The sequence below is a fragment of the Microcaecilia unicolor genome, chromosome 5 (genome assembly GCF_901765095.1).
Source record: "Microcaecilia unicolor chromosome 5, aMicUni1.1, whole genome shotgun sequence".
Taxonomy (NCBI): Eukaryota; Metazoa; Chordata; class Amphibia; order Gymnophiona; family Siphonopidae; genus Microcaecilia; species Microcaecilia unicolor.
The window spans coordinates 262749387-262774222 of record NC_044035.1 but is presented as its reverse complement, the minus strand read 5'-3'; the positions used below and the strand labels follow the sequence as shown (position 1 = coordinate 262774222).

The 24836-nt window shown below is 44.3% G+C and overlaps 1 protein-coding gene across 1 annotated transcript in view; it reads left to right on the top strand.

Annotated features, from left to right (window-relative positions):
* SENP7 (SUMO specific peptidase 7) overlaps window positions 1-24836 on the top strand; it is a 231010-nt gene that overhangs the window by 153225 nt on the left and 52949 nt on the right. Inside the window, exons 13-14 of the mRNA XM_030204142.1 lie at window positions 6164-6297; window positions 11492-11608. Of these exons, the coding sequence (XP_030060002.1) occupies window positions 6164-6297; window positions 11492-11608 (251 nt within the window). The remainder of the gene's footprint in view (window positions 1-6163; window positions 6298-11491; window positions 11609-24836) is intronic.

The window sequence follows — 24836 nt, the reverse complement described above, 5'->3', positions numbered from 1 at the left end:
TTCCCATCTTTAGAGGAGCTGAAAAATACTTTGGAATAATCTCTATGCACTAATAAGTGTTCCCCTCTTCAGGTAAAGTGTATTTCTTGGATAAATACTTATTCTAATGCCAGACGCTTGCACTCTTTAAACAAGAGGCTCCGCTTCATAGAGGAATTAAGGCATTTAACATTAATAGTACCAATCAATACCCTAGCAGTACCCATGGGTCAATTCAAGAGGAAGCTCACATAATGTAATGGCCCCCACTTACCCAACTAATGTGCTATAAGTAATCATATCTCTCAAACACAGCTGCTTCCATCCCCCTCCTCCTCTCTCCCACCAACCATGTGTTCCGCTCGCCCCTCCCACCCTTCCTACTACTACTACTTAACATTTCTAGAGTGCTACTAGGGTTACGCAGTGTTATTAAGAAGGGTATGGAGTCCAGGTGTGCGGATGTTATAATGCCGTTGTATCGCTCCATGGTGCGACCGCACCTGGAGTATTGTGTTCAGTACTGGTCTCCGTATCTCAAAAAAGATATAGTAGAATTGGAAAAGGTACAGCGAAGGGCGACGAAAATGATAGTGGGGATGGGACGACTTTCCTATGAAGAGAGGCTGAGAAGGCTAGGGCTTTTCAGCTTGGAGAAGAGACGGCTGAGGGGAGATATGATAGAAGTGTATAAAATAATGAGTGGAATGGATCGGGTGGATGTGAAGCGACTGTTCACGCTATCCAAAAATACTAGGACTAGAGGGCATGAGTTGAAGCTACAGTGTGGTAAATTTAAAACGAATCGGAGAAAATTTTTCTTCACCCAACGTGTAATTAGACTCTGGAATTCATTGCCGGAGAACGTGGTACGGGCGGTTAGCTTGACGGAGTTTAAAAAGGGGTTAGATAGATTCCTAAAGGACAAGTCCATAGACCGCTATTAAATGGACTGGAAAAATTCCTCATTTTTAGGTATAACTTGTCTGGAATGTTTTTACGTTTGGGGAGCGTGTCAGGTGCCCTTGACCTGGATTGGCCACTGTCGGTGACAGGATGCTGGGCTAGATGGACCTTTGGTCTTTCCCAGTATGGCACTACTTATGTACTTATGTACAAATTAATAACTAAGGACGGTCCCTGCTCAGAAGAGCTTACAATCTAAAGGACGAAATGTCAAGTTGGGGTAGTCTCGATTTTCTGAGTAGAGGTGTTGTGATTAGGTGCCGAAGACGACATTGAAGAGGTGGGCTTTGAGCAATGATTTGAAGATGGGTAGGGAGGGGGCCTGGCGTATGTGCTCAGGGAGTTTGTTCCAAGCATGGGGTGAGGCGAGGCAGAAAGGGCGGAGCTTAGAGTTGGCGGTGGTGGAGAAGGGTACTGAAAGGAGGGATTTGTCTTGAGAGCGGAGGTTGCGGGTAGGGACGTAAGGGGAAATGAGGGTAGAGAGGTAAGGAGGGGCTGTAGATCGAGTGCATTTGTAGGTTAGTAGGAGAAGCTTGAACTGTATGCGGTATCTGATCAGAAGCCAATGAAGTGACTTGAGGAGAGGGGTGATATGAGTATATCGGTCAAGGCAGAAGATAAGACGTGCGGGGCAGAGTTCTGGATGGACTGAAGGGGGGATGGGAGGCCGGTGAGGAGTAGGTTGCAGTAGTCAAGGCAAGAGGTAATGAGAGAGTGGATGAGAGTACGGGTGGTGTGCTCAGAGAGGAAGGGGCGAATTTTACTAATGTTGTAGAGGAAGAAGCGACAGGTCTTGGCTATCTGCTGGATATGCGCAGAGAAGGAGAGGGAGGAGTCGAAGATGACACCGAGGTTGCAGGCAGATGAGACAGGGATGATGAGGGTGTTATCAACTGAGATAGAGAGGGAAGGGAGAGGAGAAGTGGGTTTGGGTGGGAAAACAATAAGTTCAGTCTTGGCCATGTTAAGTTTCAGGTGGCGGTTGGACATCCTGGCTGCAATGTCGGATAAGCAGGCCGATACTTTGGCCTGGATTTCCGCAGTGATGTCTGGTGTGGAGAGATACAGCTGGGTGTCGTCAGCATAAAGATCATAGTGGAAACCATGAGATGAGATCAGGGAGCCTAAGGAAGAGGTGTAGATTGAGAAAAGGAGGGGCCCAAGGACAGATCCCTGAGGAACTCCAACAGAGAGCGGGATAGGGGAGGAGGACGAACCATGAGAGTGTACTCTGAAGGTACGATGGGAGAGATAAGAGGAGAACCAGGAGAGGACAGGGCCCTGGAACCCAAAGGAGGACAGTGTGTCAAGAAGTAGGTTGTGATTGACAGTGTCAAAAGCGGCGGATAGGTCGAGGAGGATGAGGATGGAGTAGTGACCTTTGGATTTGGCGAGGAACAGGTCATTGCAGACTTTAGATAGTGCCGTTTCTGTCGAGTGTAGGGGGCGAAAGCCGGATTGAAGCGGATCGAGGATGGCATGAGAGGAGAGAAAATCAAGGCAGCGGCTGTGAACGGCGCGTTCAAGTATCTTGGAGAGGAAGGGTAGGAGGGAAATGGGGCGGTAGTTGGAGGGACAGGTAGGGTCAAGAGATGGTTTTTTGAGGAGTGGTGTGACCACAGCATGTTTGAAGGTGTCCGGGACAGTTGCAGTGGAGAGAGAGAGGTTGAGGATATGACAGATGATGGGGGTGATAGTAGGGCTTGGTGGGGATGGGGTCTGAGGAACAGGTGGTGGATTTCGAGGAGGAGAGGAGAGGGCAGTTTCCTCTTCGGTGATACCAGGAAAAGAGGAGAAGGAGGCCTGGGTTGGTTGGTTGAGAGAGTGGGTTATAGGATGAAGAGGAGGAGAAGGTTTGGTGGTGAATTCGAGGTTGATCTTCTGGACCTTGTCACGGAAGTAGTCGGCCAGAGATTGAGGAGAGAGTGAGGGGGGGTGGGAGCAGAGGGCACTTTGAGGAGGGAGTTGAGGGTGGCGAAGAGACAACGAGGATTAGAGCTGAGGGAATTAGTCAATTGGGTGTAATAGTCCTGTTTGGTGAGGAATAGGGAGGATTGGAATGAGGATAGAATGAATTTCCCCCCAGATCCATGTTACCAACAACCATGGGTGTAGAACAGCCAGGTGAGATAGTGCCCATCAGCTCCAGGGCTCTTTTGGCAGACCCCCTTGGGTGTGCATGCCTCCCGATAGAGCTTATGGTAGCACAATGTATGAACCCCATGGGGTACAGCTGTGGTATCTCTCTCCCCTCCTTTCCCCCTGTGCAGTGACATAACAACAAAAGTTCTGGTTCAAGCAGAAGTCTATCTTTCCCAGCCAAAAGATCACTCCACAAATGTGGGCTTCACCGCTCATCCAACAAAACTGTACTCCTGGACTGCAAGCACGAAAGGATAGCTAGTCAGGGAACCAAGATCTAGCAGTTTGGCTTCCAGTAGACCCAGGTCAATAGAGCCAGGTAGCTCTAGGGGTTCTCAGGTAGACTGTGTTGAAGAGCTTGGGGAAGAAACTGCTTTGGTAGAAGTGGTAGATCTGCAATGCTGCTTAGCCTTTACCATATTTTGCCATCAGGATTCTTTTTTGTTGTTGTTACATTTGTACCCCGCGTTTACCCACTCATGGCAGGCTCAATGCGGCTTACATGGGGCAATGGAGGGTTAAGTGACTTGCCCAGAGTCACAAGGAGCTGCCTGTGCCTGAAGTGGGAATCGAACTCAGTTCCTCAGTTCCCCAGGACCAAAGTCCACCACCCTAACCACTAGGCCACTCCTGCACCCTTTTTTGTGGCAAGCCAAGCACTTCCTCTGGAAGGTTTTCCACTTTCAGTTGTAATGCGCCATGCATCTTCTGGGGTTTGTGCATGCTTAGTAACCCCAAAGGGAAGCCCCCACTTATACTTAATATAGGAGTCCCACAGGAACTTTATCACACCCGCAAAGTCTCTTCGTTTCCTCAGCATTATTGTAAAAATGTCTTGGAATGTGTACATTTTTAGAGATTTCCAGTGAATTGGGCTCTGTAACCTGCTCAGACACAAGATTTTGTTCTGTAAGTGGGTAGTCAGAGAAGCATACCACTATATCTCAAGGCTGTTTATCGTGCTTGGGCCCCAGTAATCTGTGTGCCCTATCAATTTTAATTTCCCGGCCCACGGGAGTCTTAGGATCTGCATTGTGGAGTAAGTGCGGAACAACATCCTGCACCACCATAGCACTATCAGCATAGTAGGCAGCTTCTGGGATTCCTCGGAACCTTAGGTGGCATCTCCAGGATCTGTTTTAAAGATCCTCCACATGCTCGCACACTACTTTAGTGTTGGTCCACTGTGAGTCCTGGTAGGCCTACAAGTCCTCCACTTGTTCGTCACACTGTGCAACTCTCTCCATCTCTGCTTGTTTATTGGACAGGGCTCCAATCTCTCAATGCCCTCCAGTGTCTCTTTCAAATCTTGCCGCATTAGCTTAAAATCGGCTCAGGTCCTACATCCACTTTTTAAAATCACAGCTCCTTATCTCACCTGCAACCTTATCCGACTTGGACCCCGACTCCTCCTCCACCTCCAATTCAATCGATGCCATCATGGACCCACTAGGGTCTGCTGATCGCAGTTTACTGCTGCCTTTTTTGCACTGTGAGGAAGCTGCTTTCACTAACTCTAATGTAATCTAATCCATTTCTTATATACTGCATAGATCCCAGCGAGAGGTTCAAGGCAGTTTACAGCGCAGGGGTCTACATTGGTAGAGAGGGAAGGTATTTGATGGGAAAAGGGGAGGGATACTTAAAAGTTAAATTTTGTCGAACAGTAGGATTTTCAGTTTTTTATGGAGCCGCATGTAGTGTGGTTTGGAGCGAATCGTGATTGGTAAAGAGTTCCATTCGGAGGTGACGTGATAAGTGAACAAGGCGTTAACTGGAAATTTGTACTTTAGATTATTAATTCGAGGGAACTTCAGGAGCAAGCTGTCATGAATGAAGTCTTGCAGAATTGTAGAAGCAGAAGGAGAAGAGTTGTAGCAGTAGTTCTGATGTGTTACCTTATAACACCTGAAAACCTAGGCAGACTGATTTGAAGGTGATGCGAGTTCTGATGTTTAGCCAGTGTAGTTCTTTTAGGTGTCTGGAAACACTTTAAAACTTACTTAGTTGGACAATCAGCCGCACCGCGGTGTTCTGGATGAGTTGTAGCTTCAATAGAAGTTTGTTGTTCAATCCAGTGTGAAACTGGATCCTAGGACATCCTTTGTCAGCTCACTTAGATGTTGGGCATTTCCTGAAGGGGAGGGGGGATTAAGCATCTACATCCTCTCTGGCATCTTCTGATTTCTTTGTGGGGTTTAAAACTGGTGTTGAAAGCCCTGATGAAACCACCTTTTGAGCCTTTTAAGACATCTTCTCTCAAGGACATCACATTCAAGATATTGTTTCTGGTAGCAGTCTTTTTGGTTAGAAGGTATGTTCAGAGGTCAAATTCAGCTGCTAAACATGTAAATAAGAAAGAAAATTTTGTATAAGATATATTGATGGGGAAATGGATGTCCAAGCCCAGCCATTGAAAACTATGGTAGTATTTTATTAAAGGCTTGACATGCACTGTCAAAGTCCCATCCTTCTCCCCCCCCCTCCCCCCCCCGATATTCTCACCTTAAAAAAAAATTCCCACATCCCCCAAGCCAAATCCTGGTTCTCTTAAAAAGAATTTCAACTTGGCAGACTGGATGTGCCTGTTTGGTCATCTTGTGTCATCATTTACTATGTTACTGTGTACTGTAAAGTTATTGGACTGCCATAGTTCTCCTAAAACAGTATATATACCTGAAATATTGTCATGGTAAGGAAACAGAATGTTAGCCACTGCGTTAGGTAACTGAAGGTAAAGTATTTATGCATAGGGAATTGGGTTTATAGGCACATACATAATCCTTTATATTTAAGGGGTTAATACTGAAGGACCTCATAGTGCAATAGATTTAACTGTCATTTATAAAGAGGGCAGTTTTGAAACCCAGTGGGTTGCTTTTAGTATATTTTTCTCTGCAGTCAATGGGGAAGGAGAAGCAATATTCTAGGAGCTTTTTCATCAAATAAATATTCATCCAACTGTAAAAATCCCTTTGAACTTTTCCTCCAAAGGTTTTGTGGGATTTTCCCATGTATTGTTGATGAAGAATTGTTGAACAACCCATGTTAATTTTTTCCTTTCTTTTCCCCTCAGAAATTAAATGCAAAACACCCAAAACCTAACTATACTCTTGTGCATAAGCACAGTGTTGACCACTATTCAGTTACTATTTCTTCTAAGCTAGATGAAGAATGGAGTGAAGTCCGAAGCACTGGAAAAGCCCAGAAGTACGTTCCAGACCATACAGGTTTCGTTACACACACAGTTTGAGATTTTTGTGTTTTTGAAGACTGATGATAGCTCAGTTGGCAGAGGAAGGTGGCAACTTATAAACTAACCCAGAACTTCTCAAATTGGGAGTTATGACCATGCCTAGGGTTGCAGCATGGGTAAGCACTCCATTGTCTTTTGCCACTTAGGGGTTGTTTGCCTTCTGCAGCCACATGAATTGTACCGCAGAAAGATTGGTGAGTGCGGGACTGACCAGTTTATTGAGGCATGAGCTTTCAAGATGTAGCTGACAAAGTGGATTCTGCTGCTCAAAAGCTTGTGCCTCATTTCATTGATTAGTCTATAAGGTGCCACTTGCCTCTCTCAATTGTGTTACACCACACTACTACCCATTTTCAAATGATGAGAGCTCAAGCACTATTTACCTCACAAACTGTTTACTCATTGCTCTATTTGTAAAAACTGAGTTTATCATCTTCCCAATGATATAATAGTAATATTCCAGGTTCTTTGCAGGTTATGGCACCTTTCAAAGTGATGTGCATAGACAGAAAGCATTTTACCTCTATTAACCAACTGTCTGAAAATTGCCCTCCTTCATGGGCCAATGATCAGAAGCAAATGCAGGTGCTAGAGGCTATTAGCACCATACTAGCGCCTGCGTTTTCTACCGCCCCATGATCACAGCCCCCCGAGCATGTGAAACAATGCGCTCGTGGGCTCTGACTGCAAATAGCATGCAAATGCATGCTAAACAGGGCTCTTACTGAAAGTAGCATGCAAATGCATGAAGAGCTGGTGTTAGGGTTTGCAGACCATTGGGGAGGAATGGTGAGCCCTGTCCAGCATGCATTTGCATGCTAGCAGGCCCCCCAATAGAAGCGCCCCGTGGGAGCAGAAACCTGGACCCCCCCTCCACCTCACCCCAAGCTAATGCCACGGGGGCTGGAGGGACGGTGGACCTCCAGTCCCCCTGACCCCCCCCCCCCCTGAACGTTCACCTCCAGTCTCCCCTAACCCCCCCTCGCGTCCCTAAAAGAAAGAGCAGAGCTTCACACCATATAAGGGAGTGTGTGTGTGAGAGTGAGTGAGAAGATTGGAGGGGTTTGTTTGTATAAGGGGATTGGAGGAGGCATGTGATATGAGGAAGAAGATGTTGGTTTTGGGTATAAGGATGTGAGCAAGTGGATCCAGTCTCCTTCCCTCCTTTCCCTGATGTCTCATGAGCCAGGATCTATTGTTTCTCCTGCTCCTTCCTCGATATCCCTTCTCTTTCTGTTCCTTATTCCCCTTTTCTCTGCCCATAATTCTCCACATCCTCTCCTACTGATGTTCTCTTTCTCTTCTCCCCTTCCAGCACCAGTTACTTAGATCTAATTCATAACAAAAGGGAGCCAAAGTATTCTGAGGGTGATTTTCAAAGTGATTTCTGTAGGTAAAAAGCAGTTTACTTATGTAAATAAGCTGTTTGAATATTGTCTGAATAAAAATATGTGCATAGTGCAACAACATGCATACGTGGGGGAAGGGCATTCCTAAGGCATGCCGAAAACAACGTGGGTACTTTTGTATTTTCTGGAAAAAAAAGTATCCACACATAAAGGAAGTGTAAGTGTGTAGAGATATTATTTTCTTAACAGTTCCGAAAATAAGCACTTTGATTTTGAATGTATTTACACACTGCAAAAAAAAAAAAAAGAGATTTGGATTTAGCTAAAGATTTTCTCTGTACTTTAGGGCAAAATACAACCAGCTATAGTAAGTATTTTCCTGTCACTGGAGAACTTATAATCTATCAGATTGATATTCAAGTGATTTAAGCACTGAACACAAGTACTAACTGCTTTTGTGGGGCGGTCTGGGGGCAGAGTCGGCACTTAATGGTGGGTTAAGTGTTGATTATTCATCACTTAACTACCTAAGTTAAGCGCCTTTATTGGACTGCATAAAACTGAGTCCTATCTTTATCTGGTTTTGCTTAGGTGGTAAGTTCTGAATATCTCGCTTAGCCAGCTGCACAAATCTGGATATTCAGTGCCTGTGCCTGGACATGGTCTCGCTTTGAATATTGGAGCCTAAAGCCAGTGGTGGCTAAAAAAAAAATGCTCTCTGCCACCAGCTGAGTATTTACTCCTGAGGCAGTGAAGTGACTTGCCCAAGATCACAAGGAGCAACAGTGGAATTTGGATCTGCATTCTTGATTCTCACCCTTCTGCTTTAATAATTAGGCTATTCCTTCACTACTAAAATGCAAGTGTAGATTATTTAATATGCAGATTTGTGGAATTGTACCATAGAATTACTACTAATGAACTGCTGTTGGAAACTGGGGGCTAGATGCACTAAACCTTAACGACCCTCTAACAACCCTTTAACGAAGGAAATTCCTAACCGTTGCATGCATTAAAGGCCTTTTTCCTACGAAGCAAGCAGCTAACGAAAACGGAATGCAAAGGAGAAACTACCATTGAAATGTGGACAATTCGGAATGCACTAACCATACCGACGATTGCAATGAATCATTTACTGTCAGAAACTTTACGTGCGCTCAGACCTGTCGTTAAGGCCTGAGCTGTCATATCACCGCTGCCCCCTGCACCATAAAAATCCAAGCCAGCATGTTTAAAAATAAAAGTGAGATACAAACACAAACACATGGCTCTCCGCTTTCCCCTGCATCATTACAAAACAAAACATACTGCTTCTCCCTGCAGCTTAAAAATCCTGTCTCTCCCCTTCTCCCACAGCTTTGAAAATTAACACTCTCTGCTATCCCCTAAAGCCAATTTTCCCAGTACTGTAAACAAGCTGCAAAGAGGTCTTTTGTTACAAAAGGGGATTTACGAGGGTCGAGGGTTGTTCTTTTTAGAGTTATCTTCAACTGCACTCTTCTGCTAGATCAGACAGCTAAAAGGCTTGCAGGTCGGGATCCCCCCCTCGCACGTCCCAGTCTGACGTAAGCAACCTACGTAGGTTTAATACGTTTGTGGCTGCTCTGCGCATGCTTAAGGGGCAAAATAACGACGGGGATTACTTACGCTTGATACATTGTACTTTTCAATACCGCACCGAACATTTCTGAGCTGTTTTTTTTGTGCATTCTTCGTTGTTTCAAATTCGTTAAGCACTTTTACGATTTAGATTTTTTAACGTTTGGTTGATGCATCTAGCCCTGGGTACTGTGCCTGAAGTAACAATCTTTAAGCCCAGTTTCTCTGTGTGTTGGATATATGTTTGAATATAAACTGTATTGTGTTCCTGGAGCCCTCTTAAATCTTAGTCCATTCTGTGCTCTTTTGTAAATAAGAACCTTTAATTCTTCCTGTAATAGAGATAGCAGCTATACCAAAGAAGGTAACCCAGGGAAATGCTTATTTTTCAGATACTGTAAATATTCATACAATCTTGCATTGATAGAGAGCATAGGTTTATAAGGGACTTGAGCATATAGAACAATGTTTTATTTGCTCGCCGGCTCTTATAAAATTGCCAAAGGGTATATGCACGTACAAAGTAGGTACACAGACACATAACGGGCAATTCTATAATCAGGAGCCTATTCTGTGAACAGAATAGAATAGTAACGTAACCCGGTATTGCTGCACCTATTATTTTAGGGTGGCTGCAATTACACCAGCTATAGAACTGGCATAAATGCAAGCACTGGAATGATAAAGCTACCTGCATAACTTACGGTCATAGGTGGGAGTCCTGCCCATGTCCTACTTATGCTCTACCCCTCTGTACTCTGCCTTGCATTTACACACTGTGTTAGGTGAGCTATTACTGAATAGTGCTTGAAAGATCCAAAAAAACTCAACAGTATGCATAAATAATATAATATGTGTCTTTGTCCAAAAACTCATTCTCATTTATCTTTACTAAAATATGTGCTCATAATTAGAGGACCGTCGTGGATCACTGCAAATATGACTCCCCTTGGGGAAAACTCCTCTTCATTTCATTGCTTAATCATAGATAACAATATACAAAAAGGAAAAAGAATCACTCAAAAATTTACCTACAAACAATCAAAAAAGAGTGAAAAATCAACTCAAAGCAAAAGAAAAGCAAAAAAACGGAATGATGGAGGGAAAAAAAGGCCTGAGTTGACCATGGTATAAATCAAATAACCTCCTATCAAGGAATATGAAATTCGACCCACAGTTCACAGCTTCTATCATTGGTCTAAAAAAACCTCCAAGTAAACCGTTTATTTTGAATTTTTATATGGAAAAAAAATTTTGTTAAATAAAATTGAAGCATGATGAATTTTCAGTTTGTTTGAGGCAATCGAATAGTCAGTTTGCCTGAAGCTAAGTTCAGCTGTTTAGCAACATATCTGTATGTCGTATGTGGAAGCTGCTGCAGGGCCAAAGACTTAATGAAAGCTGAAAAGGTAAACCAGGTGGTAAGGGAAGGGGAGAGAGAGCCGCCAGAGGTCCGGGAGAGGAGGGAGAGATATTGTACCATGCTCAGCGCAGGGAGGTGCGGGAGAAAGGCAGAAGATTAATTATTAATCGCAATAACATGTTTTAATCGTGATCAATATTAATGCATTAATTGCGGTGTTAACCAGAAGCAGAGCAAGGTTGACAGTGCAGGGGGAGCGAAAGTGGCGCGAGAGCGAACTTCCGCTGGTGTGGGCGCACATTTTCAATGCAACACGACTTGAGAAAAAAATAGGCACCGGCAGAACTCCATTTGGGGGAGCAGCCACTCCCCTGGCGCCCCACCTAGCTATGCCACTTGTGTTAACTTGTGCAGCCCTAATATTTATATTTACCTGTAATGAGGAGCTTGTTTCAATTACAAAGAGTAACCGTGATTGTATAATTTATAAAATGCTTAAATATAAAATAAAAATAAAATAGACACATAAGTAATCAGTATTACCACAAATAAAACAGTCCACAATAACAACAGAAGTAACAACCACCTAACCTACGCTCTCTAATTACTCTCACTTCTTGCAAGCCAGCAATACATTTTGTATAATTCTTTACATAGTGCTACAGGGTATATATAGTGCTGTACAGACAGATATAAAAAGTCAGTCTCTGCTCCTTGGAGGTTAGTCTTGTCAAGACATATAGGCAAGACAAATAAAAGATTTTGTGAGGTTTTTATGTTATTCAGGAACTTTGCACACACTGAGGTGTTATTCACTTGAGTTGTTTTTCTCCTTAGGCTGATTGTTTATCCTCCTCCTCCAACGAAAGGGGGCTTGGGTGTTACCATAGAAGACCTAGATTGCCTGGAGCCTGGAGAATTCCTTAATGATGTCATCATTGATTTCTACCTTAAGTAAGTATCAAAAAGGAGCTACTGAACTTTCCTTTGGACAGAGCCAGTCAACAGAAAGTTTTACCTAATTGAAGGGCCAATGCTCAGAACTCCCACACTAAAGCCAACAGTGCACATCTCATACCGCCAAACAGCATAGAAAACTAGTTCACCAATGCTCAAAAGAAATGGTATTCAAAATATATGCACGCTGTAAATGCGAAAGTAAAGGGGGTTCGTGGCAAGCGCAGTTCTTGTGTGCAAGTGCCAAGGAAACCCAAAAGTGAAGTACATATCAGCACTGCTCTTCTGCACCTTTAAATATAAGCTTTTCAAATTTTTTTTTTTAACTTGGAAGGCTTATATTTAAGTGCAGAAAATACCAATCTGTTCTTTCATTTTTGGGTTTGCTTGGACTTGCTCATTTCTTTCTCTGAGTACCAGCGCTTAGAGACTTGCATGGACTTTCTTCCACTTCAAAAAGAAATCAAAACTGGCAGATTTTAAACTGAAAATCAAAAGAAATCTTCTCTTCAATCCCCCAACACCAGCTCCAAGCTTGTGGTAGGTTTCCAGCAGTAAGAGAACGGTTTGTTTGTACGCTGTTCTAAGAGCATTGGGAGGGCATAGCAAACAACCTCATTAACATCAGTTTGACTACATTTAAATACAATTTGCGGCCATCTCTGGCGCACACATTTCCGGTGCTAATGGCCTTCTGAGCTTTCTGCGCAGATTAACGCTGGGACTAGTTCTGCACTAATCGACTGTAACACCAGCATTATGTTCTGAGCATCAGCCTCTGAATTTATCACCAATTAAAAGATTCATCCCATTTGAAAAACAAAACAAAAGTGAAATAAGCTGCTAGGATTTAAACTCCGTAAGAATAAAGGATTTTTCCCTTGGAGATCTGCAGTATCTGGCTAGAGAGACTAGAGCTGGGAGAATAGGGCTGCTATCAGCAGACCTGGAGTGCCTTGATCAGAATTCTCTTTTAAAGGATTGTTTCAAATCTTTTTATTAAAATATGTGTGCTTTCCACTGAGGAGACTGAAATATTATTTTAAGTTTGCTAGTTACTAAAAGCAACGTGTCAAACAGTGCCAAGAATTGCATGACTGTATGAAGTCATGAAAAAGAAAATTGGATGTCCTGAGCTTTGGGGCACTTGGGGTTGCTTTTACAAAGGTGCGCTAGCATTTTTAGCATGTGCTAAAAATAAGCACGCGCTAAACGTTAACATAGTAGATGACGGCAGACAAAGATCTGCACGGTCCATCCAGTCTGCCCAACAAGATAAACTCACATGTGCTACTTGTTGTGTATACCTTACCTTGATTTGTACCTGTCCTTTTCAGGGCACAGACCGTATAAGTCTGCCCAGCACTATCCCCGCCTCCCAGCCACTAGCCCCGCCTCCCACCACCGGTTCTGGCACAGACCGTATAAGTCTGCCCAGCACTATCCCCGCCTCCCAACCACCAGTCCCGCCTCCCACCACCGGCTCTGGCCCAGATCGTATAAGTCTGCCCAGCATCATCCCCGCCTCCTGCCACCAGCTCTGCCACCCAATCTCGGCTAAGCTCCTTAGGATCCATTCCTTCTGAACAGGATTCCTTTATGTTTATCCCATGCATGTTTGAATTCCGTTACTGTTTTCGTTTCCACCACCTCCCGCGGGAGGGCATTCCAAGCATCCACTACTCTCTCCGTGAAAAAATACTTCCTGACATTTTTCTTGAGTCTGCCCCCCTTCAATCTCATTTCATGTACTCTCGTTCTACCGCCTTCGTATCTCCGGAAAAGGTTCGTTTGCAGATTAATACCTTTCAAATATTTGAACGTCTGTATCATATCACCCCTGTTTCTCCTTTCCTCCAGAGTATACATGTTCAGGTCCACAAGTTTCTCCTCATACGTCTTGTATCGCAAATCCCATATCATTCTCGTAGCTTTTCTTTGCACTGCTTCAATTCTTTTTACATCCTTAACAAGATACGGCCTCCAAAACAGAACACAATATTCCAGGTGGGGCCTCACCAACGACTTATACAGGGGCATCAACACCCCCTTTCTTCTGCTGGTCACACCTCTCTCTATACAGCCTAACCACCTTCTAGCTACGGCCACCGCCTTGTCACACTGTTTCGTCGCCTTCAAATCCTCAGATACTATCACCCCAAGATCCCTCTCCCCATCCGTAACTATCAGACTCTCCCCGCCTAATACATACATCTCCTGTGGATTTCTACTCCCTAAGTGCATCACTTTGCATTTCTTCGCATTGAATTTTAATTGCCAAACCTTAGACCATTCTTCTAGCTTCCGTAGGTCCTTTTTCATGTTTTCCACTCCGTCCGGGGTGTCCACTCTGTTACAGATCTTAGTATCATCCGCAAATAGGCAAACTTTACCTTCTAACCCTTCGGCAATGTCACTCACAAATATATTGAACAGAATTGGCCCCAGCACCGATCATTGAGGCACTCCACTACTTACATTTCCCTCCTTCGAGCGAATTCCATTCACCACCACCCTCTGGCGTCTGTCCGTCAACCAGTTTCTAATCCAGTTCACCACTTCGGGTCCTACCTTCAGCCCATCCAGTTTATTTTAAGAGCCTCCTGTGGGGAACCGTGTCAAAAGCTTTGCTGAAATCTAAGTAGATTACGTCCATAGTTCGTCCCTGATTCAATTCTCCTGTCACCCAATCAAAGAACTCAATGAGATTCGTTTGGCACGATTTCCCTTTGGTAAAACCATGTTGTCTTGGATCTTGCAACTTATTGGCTTCCAGGAAATTCACTATCCTTTCCTTCAGCATCGCATCCATTACTTTTCCAATAACCGAAGTGAGGCTTACCGGCCTGTAGTTTCCAGCTTCTTCCCTATCACCACTTTTGTGAAGAGGGACCACATCCGCCGTTCTCCAATCCCTCGGAACCTCTCCCGTCTGCAAGGATATATTAAACAAATCTTTAAGAGGACCCGCCAGAACCTCTCTGAGCTCCCTCAATATCCTAGGGTGGATCCATGTATTTCTTTGGGCATCACTAGCATTTAGCACGTTCTAATGATTAACATGCCCTAAAACTGCTAGTGCGCATTTAATTTGTAAAAGGACCCCTTAGAAAAAAAATGATAGTTTAGTTTTACATTGGTGTTAAAAGAGAGGAATTAGCTTGTCATTCAGAAGTTAAAACATGAGCATGTTAGGGCTCTAGAGTGCTTGGATCTTTTAGTCTAAATACTTTCACAGTGGAAGAGATGCCTACATGTTGCAACTTTATAAAGAGAAAAGGCAGGACTTTGTATCAACCTCCTCTTCTGTTGTGCTGGCTATTGAATATTCTGGTGATTTTAAGGAAAACTTGCAAGTATGCAGGGATCAGAATACCCTAGAGCAGCACCTGAGGGCTGATTTTATAAGAGACTTGAGCATGTACAATAGAGCACAAGAGAAAATACTTTTTCACTTAACATACAGTTAATCTCTGGAACTCAGTGTTGAAGCAAGTGATAAAAGCAGTCAATGTAGCTGTTTAAAAAACAAAAGAAGGTTTGGGCAAATTCCTGGAGGAAAAGTCCATAAACTGTAATCAAGGTAGACTTGGGGTTAAGTAGCATGGAATCTACCACTTTTTAGGACCTGGCTTGGCCACTGTTTAAAAAGGGATACTGAGCTAGATGGACCCTTGGTCTTGACACAACAGAGCAACATTTGCATGCTCAAGTGGGCTCTGATAAAATTGCCTGGGGGTATAGAAATAATGGGGGTAATTTTATAGAAAGCTTTTTTAAGTGTGTATATGCAAGTATACAAACATGGAATGCCACTGATAAAATTAATGCTGTGTAAAAATACATGTAGTGACAAAAACATATATACTGTTACGTGAATCAGATGTAAGCATGGTTGGGGGTAGATTTTGGGCAGGGCCTGGGCAGAGTCACAATTAAAACATGTACCTTATAAAATATACATAAACATTCATGCTTGCTTGGCGGCAGGTATAAAAGTCCCTACAGTTTTTGTGGAGTAATTTTATATAGATACATAGGTATTTCCCCATCATCTATGCCAGACCGGTCCTTATGAATGGAGACCGGTCCTTATGAATGGGTTACGACTCCATGCCAGCAGATGGAGACAGAGAAAAAAAAGTTCAAAACTGACTTAATTCCCCTTATAGGGGGCTGATACTGCTTTCTGCTGCTCAGTATTTCTCTGTCTCCAGCAGATGATGCAGACATATGGTCTGGTACAGCAACTATACGTGGGCCCCTATTCCTGGTGAAGCATAGACACTGCAGACAACAGTATTTTGGAGGTGATTTCTCTCTCCCCTTGGAAACAGACTCGGGATCTGAGTTCCCACACTAGTTGGTCCAGTACTGGGCAGTTCCTCTTGACTTTTTACCCTTGGTGGGTCCAACAGCAGGAACTGCTGGCGGCACACTCTCGTTATATCTTTGGAGAGCAACAGGAAGGCAGTAAAAGTTCTAAAAATAAGACTGTCCGTGCAGCTTCTCCCCCAGACTGCTTCCATTCTCCTAGGGCGCTGTATCAGATTTGGATTTGAACAGGGGGTGATCACCCCCCTTCTTGTTTCCAGTATATCTGGAAAAAAGGGAGGTAATGCACTGCAGGTAAGTCATGACAGTTCAGTATGTCAGCTGGTGCATTAAGCCTGGCTTGAGAGCAGGCTCTGGGTAAGTGGGTGCAAACTGATCACCCTCCAATTGTTTTCAGTATGTCTGGAAAAATAGAAGGTACAGTGCTTTAGTTAGATCATGGCGGTTCAGTGTGTTAGCTAGTGGATTGATTGGCTTGGAAGCAGGCAGGCAAGCAGGTACCAGGTGGGTGGGTGCACTCTGGATGGTTAACACCCAGCCGAAAGTGTAGCAGGAGAAGTTCCTGGATTTAGTTGTGGTTTGTGAGATGTGTATGACCTGATCAATACTCCTGTTTTGGTGGGATTAGCAGCCCTCTTGCTGCTTAATGCCAAAAGTACATAAATGAAGTATGTTGAGTTCTTTATCTCTCTTTTCCCCTCTGATAGACAAATGGGGAGGTTTATTTACCCACAGGTTTGGCAGAGCCTGCACAGCTCCAGTTCTCTGTTAAGTTACTATTACAACAGGTGATCTCATGGGTGTATCGGATCTGTTCTTTCCTTCCCCTCTCTCCCAGCTAGGGGAGCAGTAGCAGGAAACCTATTTGGCCGCCCAACCTATGGAACTTTTTATAAAATTACCCATTGGAATATAATTTCATAACAGGGCACTTGGATTAGGAGAGTAAATAGGTCCCTACTTAGGCACTATTTTATAAAGACACATTGGTGCCTGTGTGTGTGTCTTTCTAAAATATATGCATAGGTCACAGAAATTGCATCTGCCTTTTAGGCGTGAATTCCCCTCTCCTAGTTCCCTATATAGGTCATCATCTAGATAACACAAACCCACCCACATCCTTCTTGTTCCCTATTACAGGTGATTATCCAGATACATAAACCAGGGTGCCCCCTTATTTCTTGAGATTTTCTTCCCTCCTGATGTACAGTGTCTGTGCTACTTCAGACTGCGCCAAATGCTTATTTCTCAGTGCCATTAATTTAGGTGGAAAAGAAAAAATCTCATGTGCTTTGCAGCAACTTTTCAAAGGAAGGGAGCGGTGGCTACTTCCATGCTGTGGCTGTTTGTAGCCTAGCCACTGTTAAACAGTGTGCCAATTATTTCCCATACTCCTTGACTCATATTATGAGGGAAATCCAATAGCAAATATATCTTCACATCTAGAGCTACTGTCACCCTCAATACTTCTGATCCCCAGCAACGTATCCTTACCCACAATTGATACACCTTTGGACAGTCCCACCATATGTGCAAAGAAGTCCCACTGAACCCTTTCCAGCAGAACTTAGCAATAGAGAGATAAATCCTCTGTACTGTAGTGGGAACCATAACTCCATTTAAGTGCACGTTGGATAAACGCATGCTCTGTTTTAACTGCATGCCGTACTTCAGTCCCGTTTTTGGCACCATCAATTTCTATGGGGACAAACTTCGGTTTAGTGCACCACTGATAAGTGCAAGATTCGCTTATATGCATGGTTTAAGACCACTCCTCTGCAGGAAAGACTCCGCATAAACGCTCACGGAATATGGAAGCCAGTTGGCGTGTGACAACCAATGAGATTTCAAATTTACCGCCCCTTTAACTGCCACAGGCAGAATAAGCAAAAGAATGTGGCTAGAGTGTACACTGGGGTCATTGTCGTCGTCACGGCGGAACTGTAAGACTTTAACACTGGCTGAATGAATAGAAGTTCTTAAAAAATTAGAAAACAAACAAAGTCAAGCATCTATTGCTAAAGAATATGGTGTCAATCCCAGTCAAATTTCATGTGTCTTGAAGCAGAAAGACCAGCTTCTGGAAGACTGGCAAAACAATACAAATCCACACAGGAAACGAAAACGGGTGGGAAAAACTGAGGAGGTAGAAGATCCTCTTCTTCGGTGGTTTTCTCGAGTCATGAGCAGATAGTTTCCTGGCAGTGGTCCACTGCTTATGGAGAAAGCTAACCAGCTAGCTGAAAGTCTTGGACTAACTGAATTCAAAGCCACTGTTGGATGGTTGGAAAGGTGGAAGGAGAGGAACAACATAAAATTCAAGAAACAGTATGGTGAGAAACAAGACGCTGATGACTTTGGTGCTGAAAATTGGGTTGTTTCAGTTCTTCTTACCATCTTGAACGAGTTTGCACCTCATGACATTTTCAATGCTGACAAAAACGGTCTCTACTGGCGAGCGATTCCTGATGGAACACTTGCATTCAAACATGCCGAAACTACTGGAGGTAAAACGTCAAAGGACCGACTGACGATCATCCTTTGCTGCAATATGGATGGGAGTGAGAAGTTGGAATCCCTCGTCATTGGAAAGAGCAAACAGCCCCATTGCTTCAAGAAAGTTAAGCGACTTCCTGTGTCATACAAGGCTAACACAAATTCATGGATGACTGGGGAAATTTGGAAGCAGTGGCTAAAGAAGTTAGACACTAGAATGTGTCACGATACCTCGGTAGGGCGCTCCTACGACGCGAAGCGCTGGCCAGTTGGGCAGGCCCGGCGCTCTGGTTTTTTTTCCTGCCTCCTCATGACGCTTCAGGGGGCTCCTCTGCCTTCCTGCTCCTCTGCTTCCCTCTGCAACGTGGAGTGCCGGCCATCTTGGCTGGTCCGGCACTCCGGGAATCCCTCTGCCTGCCGGTGATGCGTCATGGATGCTGAGCTCCTTGTCCTGCCTCTCGCTCGCTGGGATTGGTCTCAGCTCCTTTCCTCCTTCGGCTAGCCAGCCAATAGGAGGCTCACTCTGCCAGCTGATTCTGATTGATCGGCTCCACCTTCCCTTTTGGCTAGCCGGCCAATGGAGGCTCTTCCTACCAGCTGATTCTGTTTCTCCCTGATGGTGGGGGCTATTTCTAGAGCGGCTTCGTCTTGTACTCTGATAGGTACCTGGTGGATTCCTTGCTGTTTGTGTTTGACTGTTTCCTGGTTCTTGTCACTGCCTGACTTCGGACTCTTCTCTGCTTGCCGCCTGCCTTGACCACTGCCTGACTTCGGATTCTTCTCTGCTTGCTGCCTGCCTTGACCACTGCCTGACCTCGGACTCTTCTCTGCTTGCCGCCTGCCTTGACCACTGCCTGACTCCGGATTCTCTGTTTGCTTGCTGCCTGCCTCGACCACTGCCAGTCTCCTGACCTGTCCGTTGCTTGCAGCCTGACTCTGGTCCCGACCGTGTCTGGAAGTCCTGCTGGCCGCCTGCACCTGGGGGCTCAACCCTCAGGAAACGGTGGTTGTCACATGTGAAGCTTTGGGACTTGTTTGGCCGCCAGCGGAGCACAGTCTTCCCACCAGTGCTTTGCACAGGCTTCCCGCTGGTGCTTTGCACGGCACAGGAACTCACTAAATGTAACAAAGGCGGGCACAAAAGCGTCAGATTTTGCTGCCTTGTGATAATTGTGCTGCACACAGGGATAATGTCAGGCTGTCTAACGTCAAGGTGGTCTTCCTGCCACCAAACACGACCGCTCTGATCCAACCTATGGATCAGGGCATAATAGCCAATTTCAAACAACATTATTGGGCTCTTGTGCTATGTTGTCTGATGAGCGTTATGGATGACCAGACTGGCAAGGATAAACGTGCTGTTGAACTGACTCGTAATCTATCACTGTTGGATTCCCTACATATGCAGAAAGAAGCCTGGAATCATGTTGCACAGGCAACCATTGTGAACTGCTGCAAGTGGGCAAGCTTTGTTAAGGACGTGGAGAGGGACGAAACAGATGCAGCTGTTGCAAACACATCAGATGAAGAGGTTATTGACATCCAACCAGTGTTACTGAAGAGGAGTTTCATTGCTACGTAGCTGTTGATTACGATCTACAAACAGCTGACAATAGCACTGATGTCGAGATATGCGCCTATACGCAGGCAACAACAGCTGATGATGAAATGAGCAGCGAGGCACATGCTGACGAAATTCAACAACCTCCTCCTGTCACTTTTGCAAGAGCGCTGGTGAGTCTCAACACCGTGCGGGCCTATCTGGAGGCCACTGGATGTCAGTGCTATGACAGTTTTTACTGACTGGCAGACATAGTCTATGGAACTCACAGACCCAATAGTGCACAGAGGACTATAACTGATTACTTCAAGTAAGCCTAACGTCAGTTAAAAGAGACTGTATACTGTATGTATAATAATAAACAGTACTGTACATATATTGATCAGATGTCAAGCTTCTTTGGGTCACAACGGTTAAGTGCATGCTTCGGTTAACTGCATGCATTTCTTTGGTCCCAGACCCTTGCACTTAAGCGGATTGCACTATACTACCTATAGGCAATTTTAATCCTTCTTCCACAAGGTTAGAAGAGATGGGCAACTTTCTCTTCATTTCCCCACTCCATCTCCTTCCCAGTGTTAAGAGCTTTGTTTTCTATTCCAGAGGCAGCCCTAATAATCCATAAGTCTTACAAATAATTCTTTTGAGAAGAGACAATTGTTCTTGGTTGCTTGAAAGAGGATTTCAGGTTTAATAAATTTCCCTTTAGCTCTTTGTTTCCTAGATGCTTTAGCTGTATTTAAAAGAAGAAATCTGTCTGGTACTCCAGGTAATGCTCTCCCAGAAAGACAAATTTACACACACCTTTTTCCTCTATAACAGTGGTTCTCATTTTTTCAGTCAGGACATGGATGATGATCACATACATGACATTTTGCATACATGATCCCTCACGAACCTTTGGTTTGACACAATATAGCAGTTCTTATGAATTAAATATAAAACAGTTCAGATCCGCCTGCATCTGCCACTTGTGCTAGCACCCTTCTCCCACCAACTGGGTCCCCATCCATAAAAACCTTATTTCCTCCCCCAATCACCACACACACACAACAGGTGGAGATGTGATCTAGGATATTTCTCCATGGAAATTACTATTAAAAAAAACCAATTCTGATTCTTATGTCATCTGAGAAATAGCAACATAAATGTCTGCACATAACAACATAAGAATAGCCATATTGGGTCAGACCATTGGTTTAACTAGCCCAGTATCCTGCTTCCAAAAGTGGTCAATCCTGGTCACAAGTACCTAGCAGAATCCCAAATAGTAGACCAAAAAAAGGGGGAAAAAACCTATATGTCTTCCCAAATTGGAAAACAATAATCAAGAAACGCAAGAAATGTGTCAAATCCTATTACATAAAAGTAAATATTCATTGAAAGAACACTCTTTCTAAAGGCACAATGGCATCAGACGGTAGTAGAGAAAAAGCTATAAGATCTCTTGTAGCGCAAAGCTATTCTAGATCAAAGCTTATAATTCAACATTTCATCCTTTTCGTTTTAATAGTATTACCATGTAAGTTCATTGAGTGTTCCTTAGTCTTTGTACTTTTTGAAAGAGTAAAAAATCAATTTGCTTTTACCCATTCTACACCAGTCAGGGTTTTGTAGACCTCTATCACATATCCTCTTTAGCCTTTTCTCATATAAGAGGAGTTCCTTCCCTTTTTTTTTTTTTTTTGATTTGAGAATATTTTTATTCCATCACATTGTTCCGAAATGCATACAATAATTCAGCTAACAGCTATACAACCAATATCAATAGAGTGAACTACAATATAAACATTTGAAAACATAATGAATTTTTCCTCCCCTCCCTCCCTCCCTCCCTCCCTCCCTCACTTTATGGCTGAATTCTCTATATAGTAGTAGCAGCAGTCCATAAATGCTCCAGGTGTGTCCATTCCTCCGCATCCGGGTCAAATCTACCCCTCCGTCTGTCCGTCAGTTGTTCAAGTCCCATTATTGTTCGGAGCCTCGTTTTCCACTCATCAATCGTAGGGCCCACTCTCTGTTTCCAGTGGGCTGCTATTTCTAGCTTCGCAGCTGATAAGCATAGTCTTTTTAGCCGCTTCTGCCATTTCTGGCCCCTTTTGTTTCCCCACCCCAGTAAGCACCACTTTGGTTCTGCAGGAAACTGCGTACCCAGGATAGAGGTCAGGCACACAGTAATATCGTCCCAAAAGGCGGGTACATGAGTGCAAGTCCACCACACATGTATAAAACTACCCAGATCTTTGTCACAGCGCCAACACCTGTCTGAAGCATTAGAATACATTCGTTTTAACCGATCTGGCGTATAGTACCATCTGCTTAAAACTTTGTAGGCATTTTCCTTTATTAATACACACACTGAAGCCTTTTTTACCTCTATGCATACTCTTTCCCATTCTTTCACACTCATTTCATAGTTCAAATCGTTCTCCCATGCTTTCATATAAGGTAGTTTATTCATTGCGCTACCTCTAATATAATTATATAACCTGGATATGCCTCTCCTCCCCCCCTCCAATGTAACCCATATATTTTCTAGGGGCTCCCTATCCCTCGGGTCCGCCTGTAACCACCCCTGTTTACTCATATAATGTTTGACCTGCAAATATGCATAATTGTCAGACTCCCGCAGGTCGAACTTCCTCCTTAGTGTCTCAAATGTCCTTAGTGTGCCATCTGACATCAAGTCTTGAAATCTCCGCAAGCCCTTTCTATACCATTCCTGAAACGTACCCCCCGCTCCTCCACCTGGGAACTCTACCTCATGAATAATATGAGCCAATGTTGAGGTTTTGACTCCCTTTTTAAATTTGCGTTTCAGCCCATCCCATGTGTGTAACAAGTGCCCTATAAATGGATTGTCAGTTTCCCTACGGGGGGTGCTCATCCTTCCAGATCCCCACAAACCCCTTTCCAGATTACACCTAGGCTCCAATAGTTGCTCTAATACGGCTACTGGCGCCCCTTCCCCCTTACTCCATTCCGCCACCTGCTTCAGTTGTGCCGCTTGATAGTACCAGGTAATGTTGGGCATCCCCCTCCCTCCTACCTCCACTCCACTCCACATAATTCGCTTAGATAACCTTGCCCTTTTCTCTCCCCAGGCGAAGTTAGACATATCAGTCTGCAATTTGTTCAAGGTACCCGAGGGTACTTCCAATGGCAGCGTCTGGAAGAGGAATAACAACCTAGGGAGGAGGTTCATCTTGATAACCGCTATTCTTCCCCACCAGGAGAGCAACCCATTTTTCCATCTACTTAAATCTGCTCTAAGTTCTCTAATCAAGGGGACATAGTTAATCCCATATATAGTTGCTAGATTCCGAGGAAGCCTTACCCCAAGATATCGAAAGCTCTCCATGGCCTGCTTAAAAGAGAATCTGGTTAACAGGTTGCTCAAATCCAAAGTGGGTCCCGTGATGCCCAGTACCTCAGACTTATCATAGTTAATTTTAAAGCCAGATATAGCTCCAAACGCTCTAAGCTCCGTGCATATAGAGTGTAGGGTCTCCTCCGGGCGACTTACATAAAACAGGATATCATCTGCGAATAATGCCACTTTGTGCTCCTGATCACCCACCCTGATCCCCTCTATACTGACCGTCTCCCTAATCCTCTGCGCCAGCGGCTCAATTGCCAAGGCAAAGAGCAAGGGCGACAGAGGACATCCCTGCCGCGTGCCCCGCTGTATCCGAAACTGGTCGGAGTATCCCCCATTAACTTTTATACAAGCTTTTGGTGCTGCATATAACCCCTTGAGCCATGTCAATACCCCTGGGCCAAACCCCATAAACTCCAACACCTCCCATAGGTACTGCCACTCGACCCGGTCGAAGGCCTTTTCTGCATCCGTTGTTAAAAGTACAAAATCTTCCCCCCGGCGTTGGGCCTCCCATATTATGTTTAGAGATCTCCTTATATTATCCGCTACTTGCCTGCGCGGAATGAAGCCTGATTGATCCTCATGGATCAGTTGGGGCAGGAATTTATTAATCCGCTCCGCCATAGCCTTGGCCAATATCTTAATATCTACATTTATAAGGGATATAGGCCTATAAGATGCACACAATGTGGGATCTCTTCCCGGCTTGGGAATCACCGAGATTCCCGCTTCATACATACTCCTAGACAAAGTCCCTGATGTGAAGCACTCATTCCCTACTCTTACTATCAATGGCCCTACCTCCTTGCTCATTAGCTTGTAGAATTTAGCCGTGTACCCATCTAGTCCCGGCGCTTTCCCTCCCTTTAAACCTCTAATAACTCCTTCTATCTCTTCCAGTGTTATGGGCTTGTCCAATGATTGTCTTTGTGTCTCTGTTAGTTTCCGCAGTCTCAACCCGCTTAGATATTCTTTAGTCTTTTCCCCCGACTCCCCACTTTCCTTAGTATACAAGGCTGAATAAAATTGGGCAAATCGATCTCTAAGCTCCTTATCTTGATATAGTAATGTATCCCCCTCCCCTTTTAATTTCATAATAGTATTGCCCACCCTACGACTGCGGAGGCAGCGCGCCAGCATCCTTCCCGATTTATTACTATATTCAAAAAACTTTTGCTGAGCCAACTTCCTGTGAAAATCCATCTGTTTAATTTGAATTTGACGTAAGACAGCCCTACATTCCCTCAGCTCAACAAGTACTTCAGGGCATTGTCCACCTTGATGTTGGGCCTCTAGGGTCGCTAATCTTTGTCTTACCTCCAGTTCCCGCCTTTGCCCCTCCCTCTTCCTTTGACTGCCTTTTTTGATAAGATGTCCTCTCACCACAGCTTTAAGAGTGTCCCAGAGTGTCCCCTCTGCCACATCCCCCGTGTCATTGTAGGATAAGTAAT